Consider the following 24,930-nt stretch of genomic DNA (forward strand, 5'->3'; position numbering starts at 1 on the left):
TAATAATAATAATAACAATAATAATAATAGTAATTATTATTATTATTTTATTATTATTTTATTATTTATATAGCACCATCACATTCCCTAGCGTTGTACATTGGGTATTAATATAATATTATAATTAATAGATATTATTGCTAGGAGGTCCCCCCCCCCCTTCTTTTAATGGAATGTAAAGCAGTGAATGAACAAATGATTATACATATTTATTTTTAATATTTTTTTGCTATATGGCATAAAATATATTTCTATATTATTAGATGTGTCCCTTTGCAGTGGAGGCTTTACATTACTATACTTGGGTGTTCTAGATATGCCATTAAGGCTAACCTCAGTCCTTACTATCTCTGTAAAGGGTAATTGATAAGTGACATAGCTAGCTATTTTTTAAGTTGATGCACATATATGTAGTGTATTACAGTATTGCATATCATTTCACACCCTGCTTTCAGAAAATCATTTTAAAAAAAAATAAAAAATACAAGTTAGTTCAGTCATAGTCCGGTCATTTATTCTGTAGCCATTGTTGCAGTGGGACATGTGAAACGGTGCACCGGAAGTGAACATTACCATGGAAACCCGACGCCCATGTCTATGCCCGCTGCTGCTGCCGGAGACCGGAAGTGAGCAGTTATTGGAGCTCATTTCATTCTGTCCGAGCTGACACCATGAGCCCAGAGAGACTGTCCCAGCCCTGCCCGGAGTACCTGGGTGAGCTCACTATAAATAATGTGTGTTATTACAGACACAGTGTCTCACAGCATCCATCTGCCTTTATAAAGGGGTATTGTCTCCATCAGTGAGTAATTATCTCTAATATCCCAGCTCTTTGGGAGATATATATATTTAATTAGATTTTTAATTTCTAATATAAGACTCATTTCCCCTTTATTCTAAAGGCATTGGATGCCAAATGTTAAAGTTCTATATTTTGCTTTATTATAAAATTTCCCTGCCAACTCCTATTGCTGTGTTATATCTGTGTCTGACTGTGTGTGTGTGTGTTTGAGACTGTGTGTGTGTGTCTGTCTGACTGTGTGTGTGTGTGTGTCTGTTAGTGTCTGTCTGACTGTGTGTGTCTGAGTGTGTGTGTTTCTGTTAGCTAGTGTATGCGTATCTGTCAGTTAATGTGTGTGTGTTTTTAGAAGGCGGGGAAAGGTTGGGTGGGGGTGGCGCACGCGGGGGGTGGGGCGTTGTCTGAGGTTTGTCCTGCCTAGGGCAGCACAAAGCCAAGATACACCACTGGTTATATGGTCCTAGATCTGTGTTTTATTTAAATTCTGGGTTATTCACTAAAAATGGAAATTGTGTTTTTTTAAAATTTTTTTTAAATAATTCAAAGTGAATGTAAAATTTTAGGCAGGGGGTAATGCAGAGCTGACTTGGACCATTTTTCCATGTTGCCATTCTGACCTGAAACATTAAATTAGTTTTGAATACATGATAATTCACACTTTAGTGAATAAATCTGTCAACTTATTTTAAATGATTATTATATATTGTTGTATGTATAATGTAGAATAAATATTGGCTAATTGAAAATAGCATTTATTTATTTATTTAAATAATATTTTGGATTATGCACCGCAGCAGAGATATGGAAAAGATTGAACTTGATAGTTTTTTGAGCAAAAATATACTATTACTTTTCTCTATATATATATATATATTTTTTTTTTTTATTTTTTTTTTGAACAGCACACTTATTTAGCAGGCGTTTATTGTCAATGTTCTTCACATTTTAAATGTAGTAATAAACTGTGTCTGTACTTCTAAAATACATTTACATATATATGTGGGCAGTCCTTCTAATTAGGAAATATGGATCCCCCATTGCTGACTGCGATATAAAAGAACACACTAATGCAGTCTTTAAAGACAAACTTAGGAAGCAGAATTGTCTGTAATGTGAAACTTAATGACTATGAACATGGACCGCGGCGACCGCCTACCAAAAAAAATCCTTAAATATGTGTTGTTAAAGGGACACTCTACTCTAGGCGTCAAAATAACTTCATCTTGATGAAGTGGTTTTAGTGCATTGACAAAGTCTGTTTTTTTAGACAATATAATACATTGCGATTTCAGAGAATCTGTAATGTGTACATTAGTCTGATACTACACCTCTACTGGCTGCCAGGTTTGCAACACTTAGAGACTCTTCCTCATGAATAATGAAGGAAATATTAAGGTTTTTTCATTTGGCATCATCTTGCACAGCATGATGACTCAAAACACTCTTAAGGCGTTGTGGATTGGACAGATGTCATCAATTCTGAAGAATTTACAATAGACGGTACAGCTGTTGCGAGGACATTGACCGTGAGTTTTATGGCATTTTTAATTTGTTCTCACTGGCAACACTTACTACTGAGTTCAAGTCTGACTCTGGAATGAAAATCAGCACAAGGATCATTCACGAGCTTGTTTAAATGGAATTTCATCTCTGTGACACCACACAAATACCTAGAATCACCGTGCAAATGTCAAGGATTGACAGAATGAAAGAACGCTTATGTTCCATTTGGACTCTAAATGTATGGAACCAGACAGTTCTACCTTCTTTACCAAACGTGGTGTACTAAACTAAATAAGCAGTCAAGCAGAAAGCGTTTTATGTGGTTCTGCCAAACACAGAACTGTAGTGAAATGCAAATCAAATTACAAAATTTAGACAAAAATGTCCGAATTGGAGAATTTCTCCACTAGACTCCACCAACAAGACATAGCTGGACTTTTCTTTACTTTAGCTTAAATGTAGCAATGAGCATTCCAGTTTGCTTACTAAGTTTTCACCTACAATTCTGTGAACAAATACCAAAACTTTTCCAGTTAGCAGGCAAGGTGGTGAAGTGCAATTCATTACTCTACAACACCAAAAAATTATTTTTCATGCGCCATTCCTCAATAGGTTGAAGCATATGAGTGACGTAGACAATTCAGAATTTTCAAAGTTGAAAAGAATTTGGGGACTTCTTTCCTGTGTCATGTTGACTGTGTGCATGTGAAGAAAGCATGATCCAGGCAAAAATGGGCTTAGATCTGTAGAAGGAAGTGACTGGCTTTAGAGTGCTGGTAGAATTTCCCAACTAGTGGAAAGCCTTGCCAAGATCATCTCCATTAATACCCACGATGTTGAAGTGAACAGGTGTATATTTGTATGTAATATACACACCACTCTCAAATGCTCTTCGGATTCAAATCTGACAACTGTTGAATGAAACAGGGCTAGCTGAGGTCCCAAACACTGCCTGAATCTGTTAAAGGTCACAATCTTAGGGGACAGAAGGAAATCCAGTGAGATGTTTGGGTTTACTGAACCTTTCAATACAGAACAATCATTTCAGTTTTTATCCTTACAGTAATGTCACCCCATGACAATGGTTAGCACACACTCCAATCTCTTCTACTTGTTTTTTTTTATTTATTTTTTTTGAAGCAACATTTCTTGTATGAATTTTTGCAGATGAACAATGTACTTGTAATTGCAAAGCAAGATTTCTGTTGGGCTTCTCTTTAGCTGTCAGAGAAGTGACTCTTTTTAAAGCGTCACTGTCATGCCAAACGTACCCTTTTCCTGTATTTTCCTCTTCTCTTCCTCTCTCAGAATCTGTTCTTCTTTTCTTCCTTTCTGATTGTCTTATGTTTTAAAGAAAACAAAGTGGAGACTACGTTGTCTTGTATATTTTTCCTATGTTGAGGAGGAGGAGCTTAAAGGGTTTCTCTAGTGCCAGGGAAACAAACCCGTTTTCCTGGCACTATAGAATCTTGGATCGCCCCCCTCCTTCCCGCCCCATCCCACGTCGTTGAGGGGGTTTAACCCCTTAAGGACACATGACATGTGTGACATGTCATGATTCCCTTTTATTCCAGAAGTTCGGTCCTTAAGGGGTTAAACAGCTTCAGACACTTACATGAATCCAGCGCCAATGTCCCTCGGTGCTGGGTCAGGCTCCTTCCACGCCGACATCTGTTGGAGGAGGAACCATAATATAATATCTGTCGGAGGAGGAACCATAATATGTGTGGAATTAGACCAAAAAGTCATCTAGTCAAGATGCAGGAAGTCCCTCTAGTGGCTGTCTTGTATAAAAACTGCAATAATTACTCTTGCAGGGTTAAGGGTGATGGCAGTTTGCACCCAGACAGCTTCAATGGGCTGAAGAGGTCTGGGTGCCTATAGTATCCCTTTAAGTCTGCTCCATTTCCTGTGTCAAAGAAAGTACACCCTCCTCCCTGACACAAGAAATAGAGCTGACTTAAGCTCCTCTTATGGTCAAAGAAGGCCAACCATAGGAAAAATACACAAGACAAAGTAGTTTCTACTCTGTCTTATATTTTAAACAAATATAAATATGAGAAAATAGATGAGAAAAAGAACAGATTCTGAGAGAGGAAGATATGAGGAAACAATAGGAGAAAGGTAAGTTCGGTGTGACAGTTCCGCTATAAGACCTGTGATACGGGCAGGGTTTTGTAAACTGTTTTCTGCTTTCCATACAAAATACAGGCTTGCTGTAAAACACTTGTTTGTGTTTTTATTTAGGTCAACATGATGTGTGTGTGTGTGTGTGTGTGTGTGTGTGTGTGTGTGTATATATAATTTATTTTTTATTTTTATAATAATTTATAAAAAGAGGTGCTAGTGCTGTGATCATCACTTGGTGCCCAGCAGTGACCTGTTGTTTGAAAGAACTGACACACAGTTGCAATGACATTAATGTGCTGGCAAAAGCCTGGCCCTGCTTGTAAAATTTGCAGTTCATCTGGGCCAAGAATGGCCATTAAGGAAGCCATTCAGGAGCGGTTTAAGGAACATTGCAAAAAAGTTCAAAGTATTTCCTTGGCCTCGAAAATTCCACAGATCTCAATCCGGCTGAGCATCTATGGGATGTGCTGGAACAACAAATCCGATCCATGAAAGCCCCACCTTGCAACTTGCAGGACTTAAATGATCTACTGCTAATGTCTTAGTGCCAGATACCACCGGACATGGTCAGAGGTCTTGTTGAGTCCATGCCTTGATGCATCAGTGCTGTTTTGACAGCACGAGGCCTATTTTCTTTCTTTGTATTGGGTGCAGTTAGTTTTGTCTATTAGTGAGCTCTTAATCGGGGTTGATGGTGGTACTGAGTTACATTAGCATTATATTGTCTTTGTATTTAGAAACATTTGTTTTAATATATTTTTTTTTTGTATCAATAGGTTTCTAAATATTTTTTTTTTTAACTTTGATATATTTGAGATCTTAGTTAAATATAATCTTATTGTACTGTCAATATTGTTACAGCCAGCATTTTTTACAATGCTTTAAACTAAAATATAAAATGATTCCCTATTTGGGTTTATTTATTTATTTTATTAATATATCTACCACTATTCAAACCATAAGTTGATTTATTTATATATTTTTTTAAGATTTTTTTGTTTTACTAATATTTTAAGTTTCTACATGTATAATTGCATCTCACTTTAACACATTGTTATCGTTATTACTTTGTTTTATGCGCATCATTTGTTTTCTTTTTCTGCTGGTACGTCTTATAGATCTGGGGTTTGTAGGAAGCTCTAACTCCAGCAAGACTGAGCATGTAAACTGATGAAATTGTGAATGATCACAATTACCACAACTGTCAATTTATCATCCTTCTTTAATTTCTCTGTCAGTATAATAGCTTACGTTGTTATAATTATTAAGAGATTTGGGGAAAATAGTTCTGTTTGTCATCTACAAACGCTTATTATGTTGACTGGGAAAACCACAGGTGGGTGGAGAGAAGCACAAGTTCTAACACCAGTAAAATAACAAAGAATATCTATTCTTGGACACAAAATAAATCCAAGCCTGTTATCCCTGTGAGGTTTTAGAACGAGTATCCCATGGTAACCTTAAAGGAACACTCTAAGCACTTTAATCACTATAGCCCATCGTAGTGGTTATGGTGCTAGAAGACAGCTGACGCCATCCAATGTAAAGCAGTCAGACTGTTTTTGAATGACTGACACTTACCTGATCACCTGCATTTCTTTCGGTCTTCATGGTGTTGCTAAACAGTTCAACTTTAACTGTCAGTTTTGGGCAAACGTTTCAAGTCATTGATTGGCTGAGAGCATCGGTGACACTGATAACAATTTTGCATAGCAAATTCCCCCATAGTCAGTTGAGATAGTATGGTGATTGAAACTCGCAAAGTTACAGTCAGCCAAACTAAACGTCTGGTTGAGTGGAGTGCCTCCTAAATCTCCAAATAGGGTCATATCACTCAAATGAACCCATCGCGGGAGCTGAATAGTTCAGGAATTACATTTTAAATGATTCTCAAACTTCTGTCCTCTTCAAATGAATACTGAAATAGCTGTGCAAAGAAAAGGAAAAGTAGTAAATAAACCTTTGTTAAAAATAAAAAATAAAAAAAAAAACAGTGGGGGGGTCCCCAGTTCTTGTTCCCATCCTGCATGTGGGAACGTGGCGATCATGACCCTTTTAACTCCTTTCGGAAATGGCCGAAGTCCCCAGAATGGCCTTAGATGTTCCCTAGAGGCCCATGCAGTTGGAGGGAAATGAATGGAGCAAGAACTATCAAGCCAATCACATTGGCTTCTAGCCATGCTGCAAGAGATGAACATTGCCATTGTTAAAGGTAAAGATTACATTGTGCAGTGCTGGTTTCTTTATTAGAACAAATACTAACTAAAACGAGAATTATCACAAAATATAGTGATGCAGAGTATAACCGTACAAAAGAATAATAATCGTAGAAAGTACAGGTGTCTATTGTGGGTACACCTCGTATACAAGGTATTTCTCAGTGGGCTGATATGAATAGCTGTTTTATTTTTCCGATTCTCTTGTAGAATGTAAAAATACCAGCTAAAAACCTGGGTGTTTAAATGCAACACGCGCATGAAGTAATGTTGCCATGGTAATCTGGGGCTTACTCATGCACTCTTGTGCGTAATCTCAGCTTCCATGAGTTACAGAGAACTTATTACAGTACACACAGATATAAATATATAAATACCAAGTCTTTCTGCCTTTTAATTACCATTATTTTTAAAGGGACACTAATGTTTGCATTAACAAACATGCAAAAACAAGTAAAGAAAATTTTTCTGTTGATGAATTTGCATTTGCTGCAAATTCACAGACTGTACAGCTTCTGCATTGAGCAGTCTCCAAACCAAGACGTTATTCAGTTCATTTAAAGCGGCACTATCACCCCCTACTGCAAAATGAATATTTCATGCAAATGTTAAATCTTTATGCAATATTCTTGTTGACAGTTTTAGAATTTCACTGAAATCCCAAACCCGGTCAAAAGATATATTGGGCTGGGAGAGTACAGCAGGGATGCAGAAGAGGATGGCAGCACCCGCTAAGGACAGCTGCAGGTAAGTTAAACCCACCTTGCCTGCTCCTCCCAGACCCCTGCGGCAATGTGGAGTTTTTGCAAATTATGTAAAGCCCCCAGACGGTGACAGTGCTGATTTAATGCCATTGCTGATATTATACTTTAAGCAGCGCATATGGGCACATAAAGGGGATTTGGGCGTTGTGGTTTAATTTCTGACTTTTTATTGTAGAAACCTAGCAGTTGGTCTGCTTATCCCAGAAGTAATGGCATCATATAAAGCAGTCATTTTTGAGAAAAGGGAAAACATTGCAGGTTAACCCCTTAAGGACACATGACGTGTGTGACACGTCATAATTCCCTTTTATTCCAGAAGTTTGGTCCTTAAGGGGTTAAAAGGGAGGATTTGAAAGCTGGGTTTACGGAGCAACATTTTTATTTTAATATTTTTTTTATTTTTTTTTAAATGCACACCTAACTGTCATTTACCATATACTACACACATAAACGCGTATATGTAGCAAATTAAAACGTCAAACTTTAAAATTCAATGACAGCGTCTCTTAACCCCTTAAGGACACATGACATGTGTGACATGTCATGATTCCCTTTTATTCCAGAAGTAATGTACAATTCTACAATTGTGTGGTTTTAGTGGATGTGCCCAGCACACAATGACTGGAAAGCGCAGCAGCAATGGCTCCAAATCCAAACTTCCGAACCACATAGAACAGTTAAAACAACCCGCTATATTGATTAATAGAGGTCAAATCACAATTTTGCGATGCAGTAGAAGGGGAGGCTGAATGTGTTTCACTCTGCAAACATCATTTTATCAGCAGCTCCCACCTGTTTCCAGCGTGAAATGATTCACTGCTGCATCGTGGAATAGTGATTTTAACTAGATTTATCAATAAAGCAGATTGTTTTAACTCTTTAATTCCATGTAGAAGTGTCTTTTTGAAAGAATTTTACACTTGGAGCTACTGGTGCTGCTGCTCGTGTCTAGTCTTTAGGTTTGGGGTCTTTAGGTTTGGAGTCGACATTAATGTTCCCTGGGGATTTATGGATATGCACTGCCCCAGAACATAGCACAAACATGGGAATTTGAAATATAATCTTACTATAAGCTTGAGGGCTATTTGCTATGCAATTACAGTGCACAATTCTACAATTCCACTCGCATTACTTCACAATCTAACAGGTTTTGCACTTAAAACTACCTGCTGCATTCTCTTTTGTTCTTTCTCTCGTTTTCAAGTATACCCAGAACATGCTTGAAAACGAGAGAAATCTCAATGTATCCATCCTGGTAAAATATTTTATAAATAAATTTAAATATATCGTTTGGATTGTGAGATCACAAGCCATCTTGCAGAGCACCAAATATAAATGTGCTATAAATGCTGGACTGTAGCATCATACACAGGGTCCTCTGTTCTTTTAAAGTATACTATCAGTGCAAGGAATACAAAGCTGTATTCCTGGCACTATAGCTCCCTTTGTCTCCCCCCCACTGCTCGCACCTCCCACCGACTTGAATAAAGGGTTAAAAACCCTTTATTTACTTACCTTACCCTAGCGCTGATGTCCCTCAGTGCTGTGTCACGGGTCTGCCTCCTCCGACGTCCCCCGATGAGCGGGCACTATTGCTCATGTACAGCATATGCCAAGAGCGCATTAGACCTCCCCATAGGAAAGCATTGAATCAATGCTTTCCTATGTGGAAAAATCTGACGCTGGATGTCCTCATGAAGAGCGTGAGGACGTCCAGTGTCAGTTATCGGGTCCGTTTGGATGCAGGAAGCGCATCCAGTGACACTCTTAGAGACGGCCACTGGAGGTAGACTTAGTGCTGCAAAGTTCCAGAGAACCTGCAATCTTTACATTGCAGCACTAAGTCTACCTCCAGTTCAATAGGAACACTGTACCCAGACCACTCCAATGAGCTAAAACGGTCTGGGTGCCTATAGTGTGCCTTAAATACTGATAGGTCTATAATGCAATACCGGTTTCCTACATTTTGTATTGAACTGTGCAATATGTCGTTTTTTCTAAATACTAACTAACAATATATTAATAATTATATATGGCAACATAAATGAACCTGGACCACGAACAAGAAAATTATTCCCAAATGACTTGTTTTTAAATATCACATTGCGCATGTTTGGATATAATGAATGCAAATATAGGTGGATTACCCGTGTATAAATACACAATATATCGGTCCGTTGGAAAAGAAGAAACAAACACACTGGGAAAATTAATAATAAATATAATATTTTTTAAAAGAGAAATGGTACACAAACCAAAATGGGTTAAAATAAAATATATACGCGAAAGCAAAAAGGAATAGTGTGCATTTGTAAATAACAATTTCAAAATGGATTTATGCCAAGAGCATATCTCACCTGGCTGATGCACAAGGTGAGTCTTATCTGCTGTCAAATTCCATGTTCTCAGTGTTACTAATGGTGGCTTAAATGGGGTGTGATAGGCATTTACACTCATCTATGTGATAGACCTATACTCAGTCATAGCCTCTCTGTATTGCTAATCTGACAAGTAGAAAGAAGAGACTTGTAACTGACGTATTTAGCATTCCAGACCACACAGTAATTTTCCAAATACATTAATGCATCTCTTCTAAGTATTTGAGATAATACTTCACCATTTAGGACGTTGCCTCAAAAGCTTGCATGTGCTTTGGGGCGGAATTTATGAAATGTCTGTCTTTTTAAAATAATTATGGAGAGAATATATTGTGCTCATTTCACGTAGCTGTCGAAAGATATTTTGAACCAATTTCAGAATACAATTTTTTTTTTTTTGGTTGCAAATTAAACCACGTAGTATTTCTGGCTGAAAACTGGTAAAACGTAAAAAAAAAACAGTGTGTTTGTCTAACGAGAACAATACTATGCATTGACACTACATAAATATACTAATTCATCCACTCCATGTCCGTAGTTCATTATACCCTTATACATGTGCATACACACTGACCATATATGCTGATTGCATTTTATGCATGCGCACACACTCAAATTTACAAATGCATGCATGCACACTATACACGCATATATTCACAAACGTACATTCACACACTCAGGAAGGATGAGGAAAGTTGGGCAAAATAGGGGGAAATAAGGGAAGAGACTGTTTCCATGACAGTGGTTGTTTAATGCCCTCCCTGTAGGTTACCTTTAAACTACTTTTGTTTCCTTAAAGTAGTTTTTTCCCCCAAACATGGTGTAACATATTCATCCTCGCCTTGCGACATATGCAGTAATTGCCTTGCTGACAAGTGAGGTAGTGCCGTTTAGCGGCCATGCGTCAATGTGTCTGACTCCTGCAGCTGCTGCGGATCCACACCAATTTGTAACCCCACGGCATGGACAACGGCGTGCGTGTGGCGTTGCGTAAGGGACGCACGTTCTGGGGTCAGAGGTCGGGTACGGCCAATCAGAGCTAAGAAAGGCTCATTTAAACTCCTTTTGCCTTTTCCTCATTGCCCGATCGAGGTTTCCCTTAGTGGTTGTCCGAGAGGGTGTATCTGAGCATTTATTTCTGGTTATTGACTTCGGCTTCGTTTGACTTCCCTGTATTCTGGTATCCCTGACTTTTGGCTTTCCCTAAACATTGTGTCTTATTCTGTGTCCCCGACCTCGGCAAGTATGCTGACTATTCTCTGGTACGTTAAGTCCGGCCATTCTAAGGCCCGGTAAGACGTTACCTGTTAGTCCTAGGTGTGATACAGTTCTACGTGCTGGATCAACTTGTTATCCTGACACATGGCAACCTAACTGAAGGAGTGTACCCCACGTCATTGTTGGTTTACTGAATTCCACATTCTTTAAAAACACATTGACATTTCCTTATTGTTTGATATGGTTGAACTGCATTACCAATAATCTATAACCAACTTCTGCTTAATTCAGATTTGAATTCTAGACGTCCATGTCTTATTTAATAAAACATGTCACATTTATTCTACCCCATAGAGTTAGATAAAATCATATGAAATCACACCAAACAGCACAACGTAGATCCAAAAAATAGATTGATTTTATCTAACCCTATGTGGTAATATAAATGTGACGTGTTTTATTACATACAACGTGGATGTCTATATATTCTGCTGTTTATACCCTGGGATCAGACATCTAAATCATGAGAACCCTTAAATATAAATCTTCAATAAGCCACTTTAATGTCGGGATGAAGCTATACGTTTAAAACGAGTGTGGTTTTTATTTTGTTTTGAAGCAGCACTGTCCATATTTTTTTCTTTCTATTTCCATTTTCTTATGTTCCTTGTATCTTAATAATAATTTGCCCATCCTCCGTGTCCCCTTCCTTTTTTTCTTTTTATAAATTACATTGGATCTCAGTACGATGTGCCACCATCTTGTTCTTCTCTCTCCATTTTATCTGCAGTTTGCCCTACTGTGTGCATGTGCACAGATCGGCGCGTTCCACCAATTCTGTTTGGTGGACAGCCAGGACAGTGGTGAATGAGATCTCAGTGATTTGCCCTGCAATAATGCCAGCAGGGTCTCCATCAGGGCATCCAACCATGATGGCTGTTATGAGCCGGCGGTCCTTGGGGGAAGGGAAGTGAGAGTGTGCTGTGGGCCCCCTCTGCAGAGTCCAGTGGCTGGCTCAGAGCACCAAGCCTCCGGACCACCAGGGAACGCAAAATCTCCCCTCCCCGGCCAGGTAAGAAGCAGGGGGGGGGGATATAATAAAATTTTATAAAATTTAAATATTTTTTAAAAAGTAAAGGCCTCCACCTCACCATCGTCAGACGAAGAGAGCCCAACAGCCGTCTACTTACCTCCACCAAAGGTACAAGCCAAGCCCGTGACACCTTCGGAACTAGGAGACTCCGCTCCCTCCATGAAAGCCGATATAAAGGCATTAGTAAAAGAAGTACAGGCTATGTTCCATGCTGATATGGCGCTGGTCAGGGAGGAAGTCTCAACGCTCACAAGCCGGGTAATAACGGTGGAAGAGAGCCTCAGGGGTGCGGGGGTTGCCCAAACTGCCACAGACGCAACCCTGGGGTCACTGCAAAAGCAATGCAGTGCCCTGACTAGCTAGGTAGCTAGCTGATATGGAAGATAGGGCGAAGGCACGAAATGTGCGGATCCGAGGGGTCCCTGAATCGGTCACCAATTCTGAATTACCCCATTACTGCCGATGGCTGCTGGCTACATTACTGCTGCCCAAACAAGTGAAGCAGATGGGAGTGGACTCATGTTTTCTAAAGCCACCAAAGCACCTCAGGAGGCTCCTAGAGATGTGCTTGTCAAATTTAATCGGGACTCTGACCGGGGGGTCCCCCTTTGAGGGAGCACATTTGACTTTTTACAGGGACATATCTAGGCACACTCTGGCATGGAGGAGGTCTCTTGGACAGCTTACTCAGCAGCTTCGGGAGAAATCCATTACATACAAGTGGGAGCAACACCGACTGACGGCAGAGAGAGAAATATACAAAATACAAATATTGGAAAGTCTACCTCGCCTCCACTTGGAGAATGGTTCGCCAGCGTCGAACAGATCCGATCAATGGAGGAAATCAGATACTCCATGAATATTTGGGTATAAGTGCTTTAGCTGCGTTCAGTAAATAGTATTCCAAGGTGGTCCTTATTTTTCTTATGTCAGAAAAAATATATAAGGGACCCTAAGGTGAATTTTTATTTTTAAAAACAGAGAGGGAGGTGTGTGTGTGTGTGTGTGTATATATATATATATATATATATATATATATATATATATATATATATATATATATAAAACCATAAAAAATACAGTAAGGTGAGGGTAAATTAAATTCTATGCACACTTTATAGGAGCTTAGGTGCAGCTCCAATTTAGACGCTTGGGCGGAATAATCACCGCCTAAGGATATGGTGGAGTACAAACTCCATAGGAGGTTCTTGTGGATGCAGCTTCTCTTGTAGATATGTATGAGAAATCAGAGATATATAGTGCAATATGCCAGACTCAATGTTAAAATATATAGCTATACAAGATGTGCACTCACGTGTACGGGAGCCTATAGAGTGGCTCCACAGGTATGGCGTGAAGTGGTATGATCCCCACTCTAGGATATAAGTGCTGGTGGTCTCTCTCCGATTTATATAAGTAAAAGAGAAATGAAAACCACAATAGTGTAGATTGTAAAAAGTGATAAATAGAATGAAATAGATCAAAACTACTCACATTTGATAGAGCAAATAGGGATTGCTCTGTCCAACAGACTTAGGTGGTATTATCTCCACCAAGGATATGGAGTACAGGAATCCAGCAGCAAACAGATCCAATAAAAAAGTACTTTTATTGATAAAAAAAAATTGAAATACACTTAACGCGTTTCACCATACAATGGAGTTCTCAAAAATGTTTACGGAAGGAAGCTGCTTTAAATAAGCAAGGGAAATTAAAAAATAAGTGCTGTGTGACGTCATAGGTCACATGACCCAAACTAATTAACATATTTTAGAAAAAGGTAAAAGAGCAAAGTGTGTAGGTATGTGTGTGTGTATGTGCATATATATATATATATATATATATATATATATATGTGCATATTTTTCTGGAACTACATTACCTACTCTACAGTGGAACATTTACAAGCGACACATTAGTCACTTATGAGTTTGGGGTACTATCCTGGAGAAATAGTATTTGGATTTATAGGACTCACATTTGATTATATCTGTTTTCTGTATACTATTTGACGGACTATATTCTAGTCTCATAGGAATGTTGACAGGCTGTATACATTTAGATTTTATATTTTGTAGTACTTTATGAATTTCTTAGGCACTTGGAATTTGCACTTTAATATAGGTTATGCACTTTCACCCTTAGGATACATAGTTATATATGTTTGATTATTCGCATGTTATGTGAATAAATGTATAAACTTTTGCTTTTCATATCTTTATTTTTTGGAGTGCAGTACAATTTTTTGGGTATTTTTTTAGTTAGTAATTGTCCATCTAGAAAAAGCGGATTAAAACCTAGTTTAGAATAATGGCAAGAAAGAAAGAACATCTGGGGGAGTTAGTAGATTTGTGGTTAAATAGTTTAATAGTTTATAAAGGAGAATTGGTGCCAAACACATGTCAGGAAACGTGCTCACAAATGGTGTGCACAATTTGCCAGTCCCAATAAAATGTAATGAGGTACTCACACCAGCCAATACATTACATTTCTTGCCATATATCTCCCTGTGATTTATTGCCGTCCTTTGAAATCATTTAACCTATAATAAAAAGTAAACTTACCATGTATACTCGAGTATAAGTCGACCCGAATATAAGTCGAGACCCCTAATTTTACCCCAAAAAAGCTGGGAAAACTTATTGACTCGAGTATAAGACTAGGGTGGGACATGCAGCAGCTACCGGTAAACTTCTAAAAAAAATTAGATCCTAAAAAAATTATATTAATTGAATATTTATTTACAGTGTGTGTATATAATGAATGCAGTGTGTTTGTATGAATGCGGTGTGTGTGTGTGTGTGTGTGTGTTTGTGTATGAATGCAGTTTGTGTATGAGTGCAGTCTGTGTGTGTGATGCAGAGCCTTGGGGGGAGGTGGGCATATTTATTATTATTTTTCTATATCATTATTATTATTATTTTAATATTATTTTTTTTTATATTATTAATATTTAATTTTAATTTATTGTTATTTACATTTTTATTTTTCGTCCCCCCTCCCTGCTTGTTAGTTGGCCAGGGAGGGGGGCTCTCATTCCCTGGTGGTCCAGTGGATGGCTGTGTAGGAGGGGGCTGCCAGAGAGCTCTTACTTACCTTTCCTGCAGCTCCTGTCAGCTCCCTTCTCTCACCTCCGGTCCGGTCAGACATTGACTCGAGTATAAGACGAGTGGGAGTTTTTCAGCACAAAAAATGTGCTGAAAAACCCGTCTTATACTCAAGTATATACGGTACCTTAATTCTCTCCTATACACATCCAATACATCATACAGCACAAAGATACATTGTGTGTTTAATGTAAAATATGGAGATTTACTCACCTCTCCTTTTTTTTTTACACTCTTCATGTAACACCCACCTCCGGGCCGTCCGCCATTCCACTCCACCTTCTGTATTCTTTGATTAGCCCTGCTTGTGTCAGGTTTCCTGCCCGCTTACCTCCCGCCGAAGCTCAGAGTGCCGCGATCCCCCCTGGCATTCTGTCCGACCGAACAAACTGCCAATGTCGGTAGACCGAATTCAGGACACATGAATGACTAGGAAGGTCAAGTTCCTTACACAAATAGTGGTCCATTCCAAATGACAAAGGACTAATCAGGTGTTAGTGATGCCTATATATACCCATTCCTTGTTGCCCTGTTGTGGTTTCTTGATAGCCCAATAACGTGTTCCTCTTGTATTTATTTGTATATTGTTCTGGCTGTTGTCTACGTTTATCCTGTCCTCTGTTATCGATTGACCTTGGCTTGTTTAATCGTATTCTCTGATCTCTGTACTCTTTTGGCCCCAGCTTGCTATACTGACTTTGTTTGTTCGTTTAACCCGGCCATTCTAAGGACCGGTTTACGGACTTATTCCTTTAGTGATTCTGTCTATGTGTTCAGGTTCCACGATTCCTGACAGCTTGGGGACAAACCTCCTCCGTGACGCTGGCACGCTGTCTTAGTTGCCACCGGGCGGGTGACTGAAGGACTGACGCTAACAACGGCATTGCATGCGCTGTGTTTGCAATGCTTGGGAGAGCAGAGGGACCTAAGGTGGGAGGTCTGTTCTGCTCTCCCTTGTCAGTCAATGCCTTGGCTTTGACCGAGAGTGGGAAAAAAAAAATATATATATTTTAAAATGTTTTTGTTTCCCAATTTACACATTGGCTAGCAAAACTGCTAGCACGATGTATAGATGAAATCGTATGCTCCATTAAAATTAGACTATATCTAGTGGTGATTGTTTTCCAAACTCGGTTTTTTAACGGATTGAATATCCGTCCCCTGGACTACCGGGACCATTTTCCACGAGACCAAAAATAAGTCGATGCAGCAGTACGTCCCATGTGGGCCCGAATAGAACGTGTAATTGCGTTCTCCTGGGTGATGCACCCTCCAAATATCGATTAGCTCACATTCCTCCATAAAATTCCTAAGACGTTTATCATTAGCCCCCATTCCGTGGGAGCGCCTGGCCCCAGGAGCCGCGCTCCTGTCAGCCGCCGAACAAGGGGTCGCATTACAGTCCTGCCCAGCACCACAAAGCCTGGACTCAAAGGGCGCACAAGGTCATTCAGCTCCCCCCAAAATTGTTGATCTGCTACATTGGGGGCGTATATATTTACGAAATTAATAATTTGGGTCTCTAAAGTGCCAGAGAGGCACAAGTATCTACCCTCGTCATCTGTAGATTACAGTTTGTATGTACCAGAATTTTTACCCCATTGTGTTTGCAAAAGATCTAGAGGCTTAGGACATGTCATAATTCCTATCCCTTGGAGTAATCTGGGACGTCTTGGTGAGGTGAGTCTCCTGGAGAAAAGCTATGTCTGCCTTCATATGTTTTAATTCTTTAGACAATAAGTGCTGCTTGTTGAGAGAGTTTAGGCATTTTACATTCAGTGATACCACCCTTAGAACCATTCAAGTTGGACAAGTACTCAGTTGTACCTAGGCCATACATTCCAGTGTCACCTGGGGAGATGGATTCACTCAATCCCTTGTGGCGTCTATGCTCACTGTAGGGGGGGGGAAAGGAAGGGAAGGGAAGGGGAATAAGGGAAACAGAAAAACCATAGAACAGAAACCATAACAAAAGTATATGTATAAAACGTACCCTGGTCTGAACCGTTGCCAGGGTAAAGTGGGAGCACAATCCTCCTCTGTGCCGCGTGCTCAGAGGGAGGAAGAGCCCCGAAAAAAGTGCCACTTCATGTCTAAGTGAGAACCCCGAAGAGTAATACCGATGCGGAATGAAGTAGCCAAGGACCTCCACAGACAACACCCCCCATAGTCTCACACCCTCAGGGGAAGAGGGGAGTGAAGGAGGGCAGGGGAGTGGGGGAAGGGAGACTCTCTTCCATCTCTGTTGTCAAGGACCGGTCAAGAAAGAGGAGTTAGTTGCCAACCAAGGGAGGGGCGTGGCGCGGACATGAAATAGTTTCTGATTGCTATGTGCCATCAGTTCAGACTTGGTTGCATTAAGTGTCAATAACGTGGATTGTAAGCCCATCCCACTCCGCAAAAACCAAATCCCCAGTATAGAAAGAAATCCCTACACTCATAAGTTCCCCAGTGCCCACGTAAGGGCGCCCTTCAATTTAGGTAATTTAATCCACATAACTCCCTCTTCCCCTTCACCACAAGAAAATAGTCTCCGCCCAGGCATCAACGTGCAGTCCCCTTTGCTTCCCACGGGCCCCTTAGCAGCCCGCCGTAGGCTTGCGATGACCCCCAAAGACAGACCCGCAGGGACATGGGAGCTCTCTGCTTTGGCGCCCCATTCCGCTCGTGCTTCGTGTCACCAGAGGAGGCCATCCGTGACCTCCCTCCAGGACTTCAAGGAAATCTCTCTCAACCCCCCCACCCCCACCCCCCCAAACTGGACTTCAACCCCAAAGTGGTATCTCACCCCGCCTCAAACCTCCCTACCCTCAGCCACCTCTCCGCCACCCAGATTGGGCCTCATCTCAGTGCCCTCCCTGGCCGCCCCGTTCATACACTCTCTGGTTAATCTTGGGAGGTTGAAGGCAGAAGTCATCTGTGGAAGCGTCATTTCCGGATCTGTCGTGTTCAGGACCCTTCAGAACTCTGGGAGGTCCCCATTAGTTTGCAGCACCGTCGTCTTCAAGCCCTTGAAAGACAGTAGTTTAAATGGATGTCCCCAAGCAAATTGTATCCCCTTCATGTGAAGGGCGTCAGCAATAAGTTTCCATGCTTGCCGCTTTTGCAACGTAGAGGGGGCCAAATCCAGGAACACTTGCAAGTAGGTTCCGGCGTACATGGCCTCTGAGCCACGGCACTTACGAATGGTGGCTTCACCCGTGGAACAATAATGAAAGCGGGCAATAACATCCCGAGGAACGCTACCCTGGGCACCCCTTGCCCGCAGCGCCCTATGAGCACGCTCTATGGCCCACTGGTCATCAGTACATCAGGTAATAGGGGATGGAAGATCGTGGTCATCAGGCTTGAAAGGCTACCCTCACCAGACGCCTTGGGGAGGCCCTGCACCCTCACATTAAATCTTCAGGGCCTTCTGTTGGATAGATCCTCCAGCAGTCCCTCCACAGCTTGGAGCCGAGCCTGGAGATCTTCAGCGGAGTCTGCTACCGCGTTTTGGGCCCGCACCACTCGCTCTCCCCGGGATGCCAGCTCTGCTGTGTGATTCCAGATTGCATGGATTTCAGCTTTCAGGGCTTGCGTGCCCTTTGCTATCTCCTCAGCTAAAAAGGGCTTGTTGGCCTGCATCTGGAGCAGGATGCGGGCAGTATCGTCCGAACAGGCCATCGAGGTGTCTGAGGCCTCCGCTTACAGACTTTTCCTGCCAACATCTTGGGTCCGTTTGGGTCCCCTGTCCGCCTATGTAAATATCGACGGTACCGATGCGTCCCGTTGGGTTTGTTTCTTCCCACTAACTTTAATGCTTCTGGGAGTCTTACCCAATAAAAAGGTAATATTTCTCAGGGAGTCTTGCGGTTTTCCGTGCGGTTTAGCAGCCCTTTGCTCAGGAGCTCTCGAACTATGCGACCATCGCTGTTGACGTCCAAGCCACGCTTCCAGGATAACTATTCTTTAATTAACCTGGTGAAGGAGCATAGTAGTGTCGTATGTATTAGCTATCACTTCTTCTTTAAAACTTGTTTTTATAGTGTTGTAGTTATCCTCTTCTGGTCAATGGATTGGTCCAGGCATATGATTTATTGATAGCCCTGACACATCACCTGTTAAGGAGTTAAACTGTTTCTCTTCCAGCTTTTTTGAAATAAAATATTATTAGATATTGCTATTTTGGATCCTGCGTACAGCTGTTTCCATTTTTGTCCAGTTCGTTAGTGAGCACATTGCCAAGGCAGTGCAGCAGTTGCTATAGCAATGGCCACATCCATAAAGCATCATTGTACTGTCATTCCGAGCCTCTAAGTGAGCAAAACATTGTTTCGGAGAAGGTTTGGCACTTACAGGCACCATTAAACAAATTTATTCCTATTTACAAAACAACAATCTGGCTGTAATTTGTTTTTCCCTACATGAATGAAATGATAAAGAATCATGCTTTATATCTCAACTTTGTAGTGTAGTAGCTTTGTCAAAATACAAGTTCACCTAATTACAGCAAAAATACCAGATGCTCCAAATAAGTTAACATGAAAGTCCATTGTACTTCACTAATAAGAGAAGTGAAGCTTCACATCCAGTCAGCCTTTCTTAATATTGTGCATGCTGTCCGTCTATGTTTACAATAAAAATAAATGAATCTAATCGGTGGCTTGATTTGCAATTCATCAGCTGCTGTAGAAGCTCTTGTTCCCTGTTACAGATTGACTCTTTGTACCCATCTGGAACTAGAGTAAGAATGTTAATGGGAGCTGGATGTCGCTAGCACTGATTGGTTTGTTAGTCTAAGAAAAGTACTCTGCTTTGTAAAGTCTTCCTTACCAAATGCCATCAAAGGGTTAAAACGTGTGAAAATGCACATTTCTTGTTTGTAAATGAGTTTGGATTGTTTTTTTCTGTTGTTTTTCCTCTGTTATAATTGAAAGAGCTCTGTAAAAATATTTACATTGCTTGCTGCTTCTTGGTATGCAAACCGTATTAATACGTGTAATCCAATTCTTTTCATTAAATATATTGTGGTGGAATCTCGGTAAAAATAAATTTAGTAGGCCGAGATTACCACGTGGCATGTGTACGTGCATATGCTGACGTATTGATCAGTTGGTTGCACGAGGCAAGATATGATCAGTAGTGTACGGAGCATGTGCAAGAATACAGGATATAGTATTCCCCTCCTCCATTGTGCTGGACAGGCCATGCGGTCAAGCAGGAAGTTAATTCTTATTTGTATTGATTGGTCAAGAGAATGTGCGGGTGGAGCTTAATATGGGAGGAGTTATGTGCCTATATAAGGAGCCTGCACTATTATCCGGGGCTCAGAACTGTAGCTGTATTTTGGTGAAATTAGTCCCTCTGAGTCCCGATCGGTGATCCAATAAAGAATCTCTTCCTTCCTGAAGAAACCTGTGTCCATCTCTCTGTGCTTGGCTTCCGTCAGTTTCTCCGGTATCATTTGGTGCATTGGAAGCTCATCGTTCAACGGTAGCTGAGAGGCAGAGGCGTGAGACGGTCTATCTTTGCCCACGTTCTCTACGGCTGCACCCCTGAACTTCTGCGTGGACCTCCCTTCGTCTCGGCGCCACTGGTCTGTTGTCCAGGAGATCATCGGCCTCTACGTGAGAAGTGCTGGGGTGTCCCCGTCGATGAGTGTGAACTCAGGTTCAGGAACGAGGAGGTAAGACAACTGCTGTTTTAGACGGCAGACCCACTAGGGGTATACCGATTGTGCGGTAGGCCCAAAAGGGGTTTAAATCTGTGTATGGAATCTGCCCCCTCTGTCGGAGGGAAGGAGCGAAGGCGCACCGCTCAATCGAACGCTCTTTAGTAAGACCGTTTGATTTGGTTTGGAGTCAGGCGGGGTTCTGTGTAAATAGCCCTAGCCGGACACCGGTGTCTTGTCTAGACTAGCGTTCTAGGGTGTATATTTTGTTCGCTAGGTCGGAGGGACCGGGAGACTAAGCGGCGTCTGTGTAAATTTGGTTCGCTAGATCTCAACCTATCTTGGCTAAGTGGGAAGGCGTGTAAATTTGGAACCCACTAGATTTTTGATAGTGCGACTAAGAGGCGCCTGTGTAAATTCGGTTCTCTAGCTCGCTATATATGTGGTGATTGGGCAGTGTGGCTAACCAAAACGGATGTAGATAGTTTTAGGTAGTCCATTCAAGGTACTGGCCAATAGTTTAGTTGGGATTGTAAATGTGTTAAAGATTGTTAGTAAAGTGTATATCTTGTTAGATAGCGCGAGCTCAGCCGTCTAGCGAGAGTGTTAATAGTGTGTTGCTGTATCATAGTGCACGGTACCATAACCCTGTATATTTACTGACACTGTATATAAGTACTAATCATTGTCGTCTATTGCATGTTTAACACCATGACCACTAATAATTGTATTGTGACCTTAAATTGTGCTTTGACCTATGCTAACCGTACTGTAACCGCTATTTGTAAAAGACGATGTTACTGGGGTGTGTTATAGACGGGTAATTCGTATATAGAGAATTATAGCGTGGGTGACTGTATAGTTTCGCCAAAGGGCATAATATTGATTATTTAGTGACTGGTGTAACAGCTGTGTGTGTACGGGAATTCCCTGAGTGTTCATTGTGTTATTGTGTACGTTTCACTTGGTAACCGTACCACGTGGTGCTGTTGCCGAAGGAAACGGGTGTGACTGTTGAATAGAACGCGTGCATAGTATTCATTGTCAACGACGTTCCATTGATAAGTATGGGCGCGTCGGAGTCAACGATTTTGGATCCCTTAGGTTGTATGGTAAAGCATTTTAAAAAGGGATTTAAAACATGTGATTTTGGGGTTAAAATGTCTCCTGTACGTTTGGTCACTTTGTGCACTAGGGAGTGGCCTATTTTGGTTGTGGCATGGCCACCACGTGGTAGTTTGGATCCAACCCTGATACAGCGTGTACACGTGGCTGTGTCAGGTAGGCCTGAACTTTACGGACAGTTTCCATATATTGATTGTTGGAGACAGGCCGTAAACGACTCGCCAAAATGGATTCAGATATGCCACGAGGAGCAATGTCGCCTCATGGTGGCCAGGACTTGTTTTTCCACTAGGACTGTGGTTAGGCCCATTTTGGACACGCCCTCTGAGTCCGAGATCCCTTTGCCGCCCCCTTACTTCCCTATAGGAAGAGGTGACGCGAGTGCAGGAAGTTCTATACCCCTCCCCTCATTGCCCTCATCCACTTCCGCTTCCTCCTCCAGTACAGAATCCACCCCCCCTCGTATTAAACCTCCCCTTCCGGAACCAGAACCAACCCCCGTTAGATCTGAATATCCTGATTTGGCGCCACTTCAAACTTCCGGTCAAGCTTCTTCTAGCTCGGCTGGGAGTATTCTATTTACTAGCTTTTCCCCAAATCAAGCTCCCACATCCTCATGCCTTATTTCCCCCCGACTGGAACCCATAACTGACGCCCCTTCACGTAGCCCTATACTAACCAGACAACTGACCGGTACCCAACAACTCAAACATTATCAGATGCCTCTTCGTCTGAATCCTGGGTCAGCCTATCTTGATGCCGCAGGTCAAATGGCACATGCTGACCCAGTCTTCGTATATGTCCCGTTCACGACTACCGATCTCTTGAATTGGAAGACCCACAATTCCTCGTACACTGAGAAACCACAAGCTATGACCGATCTGTTCACCTCGATAGTTCAGACACATAATCCGACATGGGCTGATTGCCAGCAGTTATTAATGACATTGTTTAATAATGAGGAAAGGACAAGGATTAACCAAGCGGCCATTAAAGCGCTAGAGGATAGAGCCCGTGCTTTAAATCAAGCCAATCCGGCAGCATGGGCCGCAACACATTACCCTAATACCGATCCCGATTGGAATGTTAATGGCGCAGATATGGTTCAACTCAAAGCCTATAGAGACGCTATAATTGCTGGCATGAAAGCCGGAGGGAAGAAAGCTATTAATATGTCGAAGACAGTTGAGGTGATTCAGAAAAGTGATGAAGCGCCCAGTGTCTTTTATGACCGATTATTGGAGGCATACCGCTTGTATACCCCCTTTAATCCGGAAGACGCTGATAATTCCCGAATGGTAAACTCCGCCTTTGTCAGCCAAGCTTACGGAGATATTAAGCGCAAGCTACAAAAGTTAGAAGGGTTTGCAGGAATGTCTATCACCCAACTAATGGAGGTAGCAAATAAAGTATATATGAACAGGGAAACAGAGACAAAGAAAGAGGAAGAGCGCAAGATGCGTAGAAAGGCAGATATGCTAGCGGTAGCGATCGCAGGCGTAGATAGACGGGGCCCAGATAGAGGCGATAGTAAGTGGAATGAGGAACCCCTGAGTAGAAATCAGTGCGCATACTGTAGGGAAGAAGGGCATTGGAGAAGTGAGTGTCCTTGAAGGGAACAGTATGAGAGAGACAGACATAGGGCAGGTTATGGAAACTTTAGAGGCAGAGCGAGAGGTAGAGGAGGCCCCGGAGGGAGCAATGGTAATAGATAGAGGAAGTAATGGGAACAGAGGAAGTGTAAGGGAAGATAGGTACTATCCAGCAGCGCAAAGGTCCCGCGATAGAGAAGGTAGGGACTTTGTAGGATTGGCTGACACGGTCATGGAGGACTATTGATACCGACCGGGCTCCATCCCCCTTGGTCGAGCTGAGCCTATGGTCGATGTATCAATAGGGGGAAAAAGGAGTGCGTTCATGATCGACACTGGTGCTGAACATTCGGTGGTGACTAACCTAGTTGCTCCTCCATCTGGAAGAACTATTACTGTAATAGGAGCAACTGGAAGAAGTGCTGCAAAACCGGTTCTTAAAAGTCGACTCTGTACATTGGGAGGCCACGTAGTAAAACATCAATTCCTTTACATGCCTGAATGTCCAGTCCAATTGCTGGGACGTGATATGCTATCCAAATTACAAGCGCAGATTACGTTCCTACCAAATGGAACAACATCCTTAAAGTTTAATGGACCTTCAGGTATTATGACATTATCCGTACCAAAGGAAGAAGAGTGGCGACTTTATACAGCGTTGACTAGCCAAAACCCTAGGAGTGATGAATCCTTATTCAACATACCAGGAGTTTGGGCAGAGAACAACCCACCAGGACTGGCCCGCAATATTCCACCTATTAAAATCGAACTAAAACTCGGGGTTTATCCAGTGAGCCTACGGCAATATAACATCCCGCAGAAGGCTAAAAAGAACATCCAATCTTATCTGGATAAGTTCATACGGTATGGTATCCTAAAATTCTGTACTTCCCCCTGGAACACCCCATTGCTGCCTGTTCAAAAGCCCGGTACAGATGAGTATCGACCTGTGCAGGACTTGAGAGCAGTCAATGATGCGGTTGTTAGTATACATCCAGTTGTGCCCAATCCATATAACCTGCTTGCTTTAATTCCGGGCGGGGCTACTTACTTTACAGTCCTAGACCTCAAAGATGCCTTCTTTTGCCTCCGAATTGCCGCAGAAAGCCAATGTATCTTCGCTTTCCAATGGGAAAACGCTGTAACGGGCTCGAAACGCCAAATGACTTGGACAAGACTGCCTCAAGGGTTTAAAAATTCACCTACCCTATTTGGTTCAGCTCTAAGTCAAGATCTACTGGATTTCGAGTCCATCCCAGGAGAGTGTGTATTGTTACAATATGTAGATGACTTGTTGATAGCAGCAGTTACAAAGGAAATATGTCAGCAAGCAACGCACAATCTACTACACA

At 41.6% G+C, this 24,930-nt stretch overlaps 1 protein-coding gene across 2 annotated transcripts in view; it reads left to right on the plus strand.

The window, feature by feature from the left end:
- The first annotated feature begins 621 nt into the window (after positions 1-621).
- The window catches only part of CSTPP1 (centriolar satellite-associated tubulin polyglutamylase complex regulator 1), a 102,538-nt gene continuing 78,229 nt past the window's right edge, over positions 622-24,930 (plus strand). For both annotated transcript variants that reach the window (XM_063438768.1, XM_063438767.1), the window contains exon 1: positions 622-714. In XM_063438768.1, coding sequence (XP_063294838.1) covers positions 672-714 — 43 coding nt within the window. In that variant the 5' untranslated portion in view covers positions 622-671. The remainder of the gene's footprint in view (positions 715-24,930) is intronic.

This window comes from Pelobates fuscus, chromosome 12 (genome assembly GCF_036172605.1).
Source record: "Pelobates fuscus isolate aPelFus1 chromosome 12, aPelFus1.pri, whole genome shotgun sequence".
Taxonomy (NCBI): domain Eukaryota; kingdom Metazoa; phylum Chordata; class Amphibia; order Anura; family Pelobatidae; genus Pelobates; species Pelobates fuscus.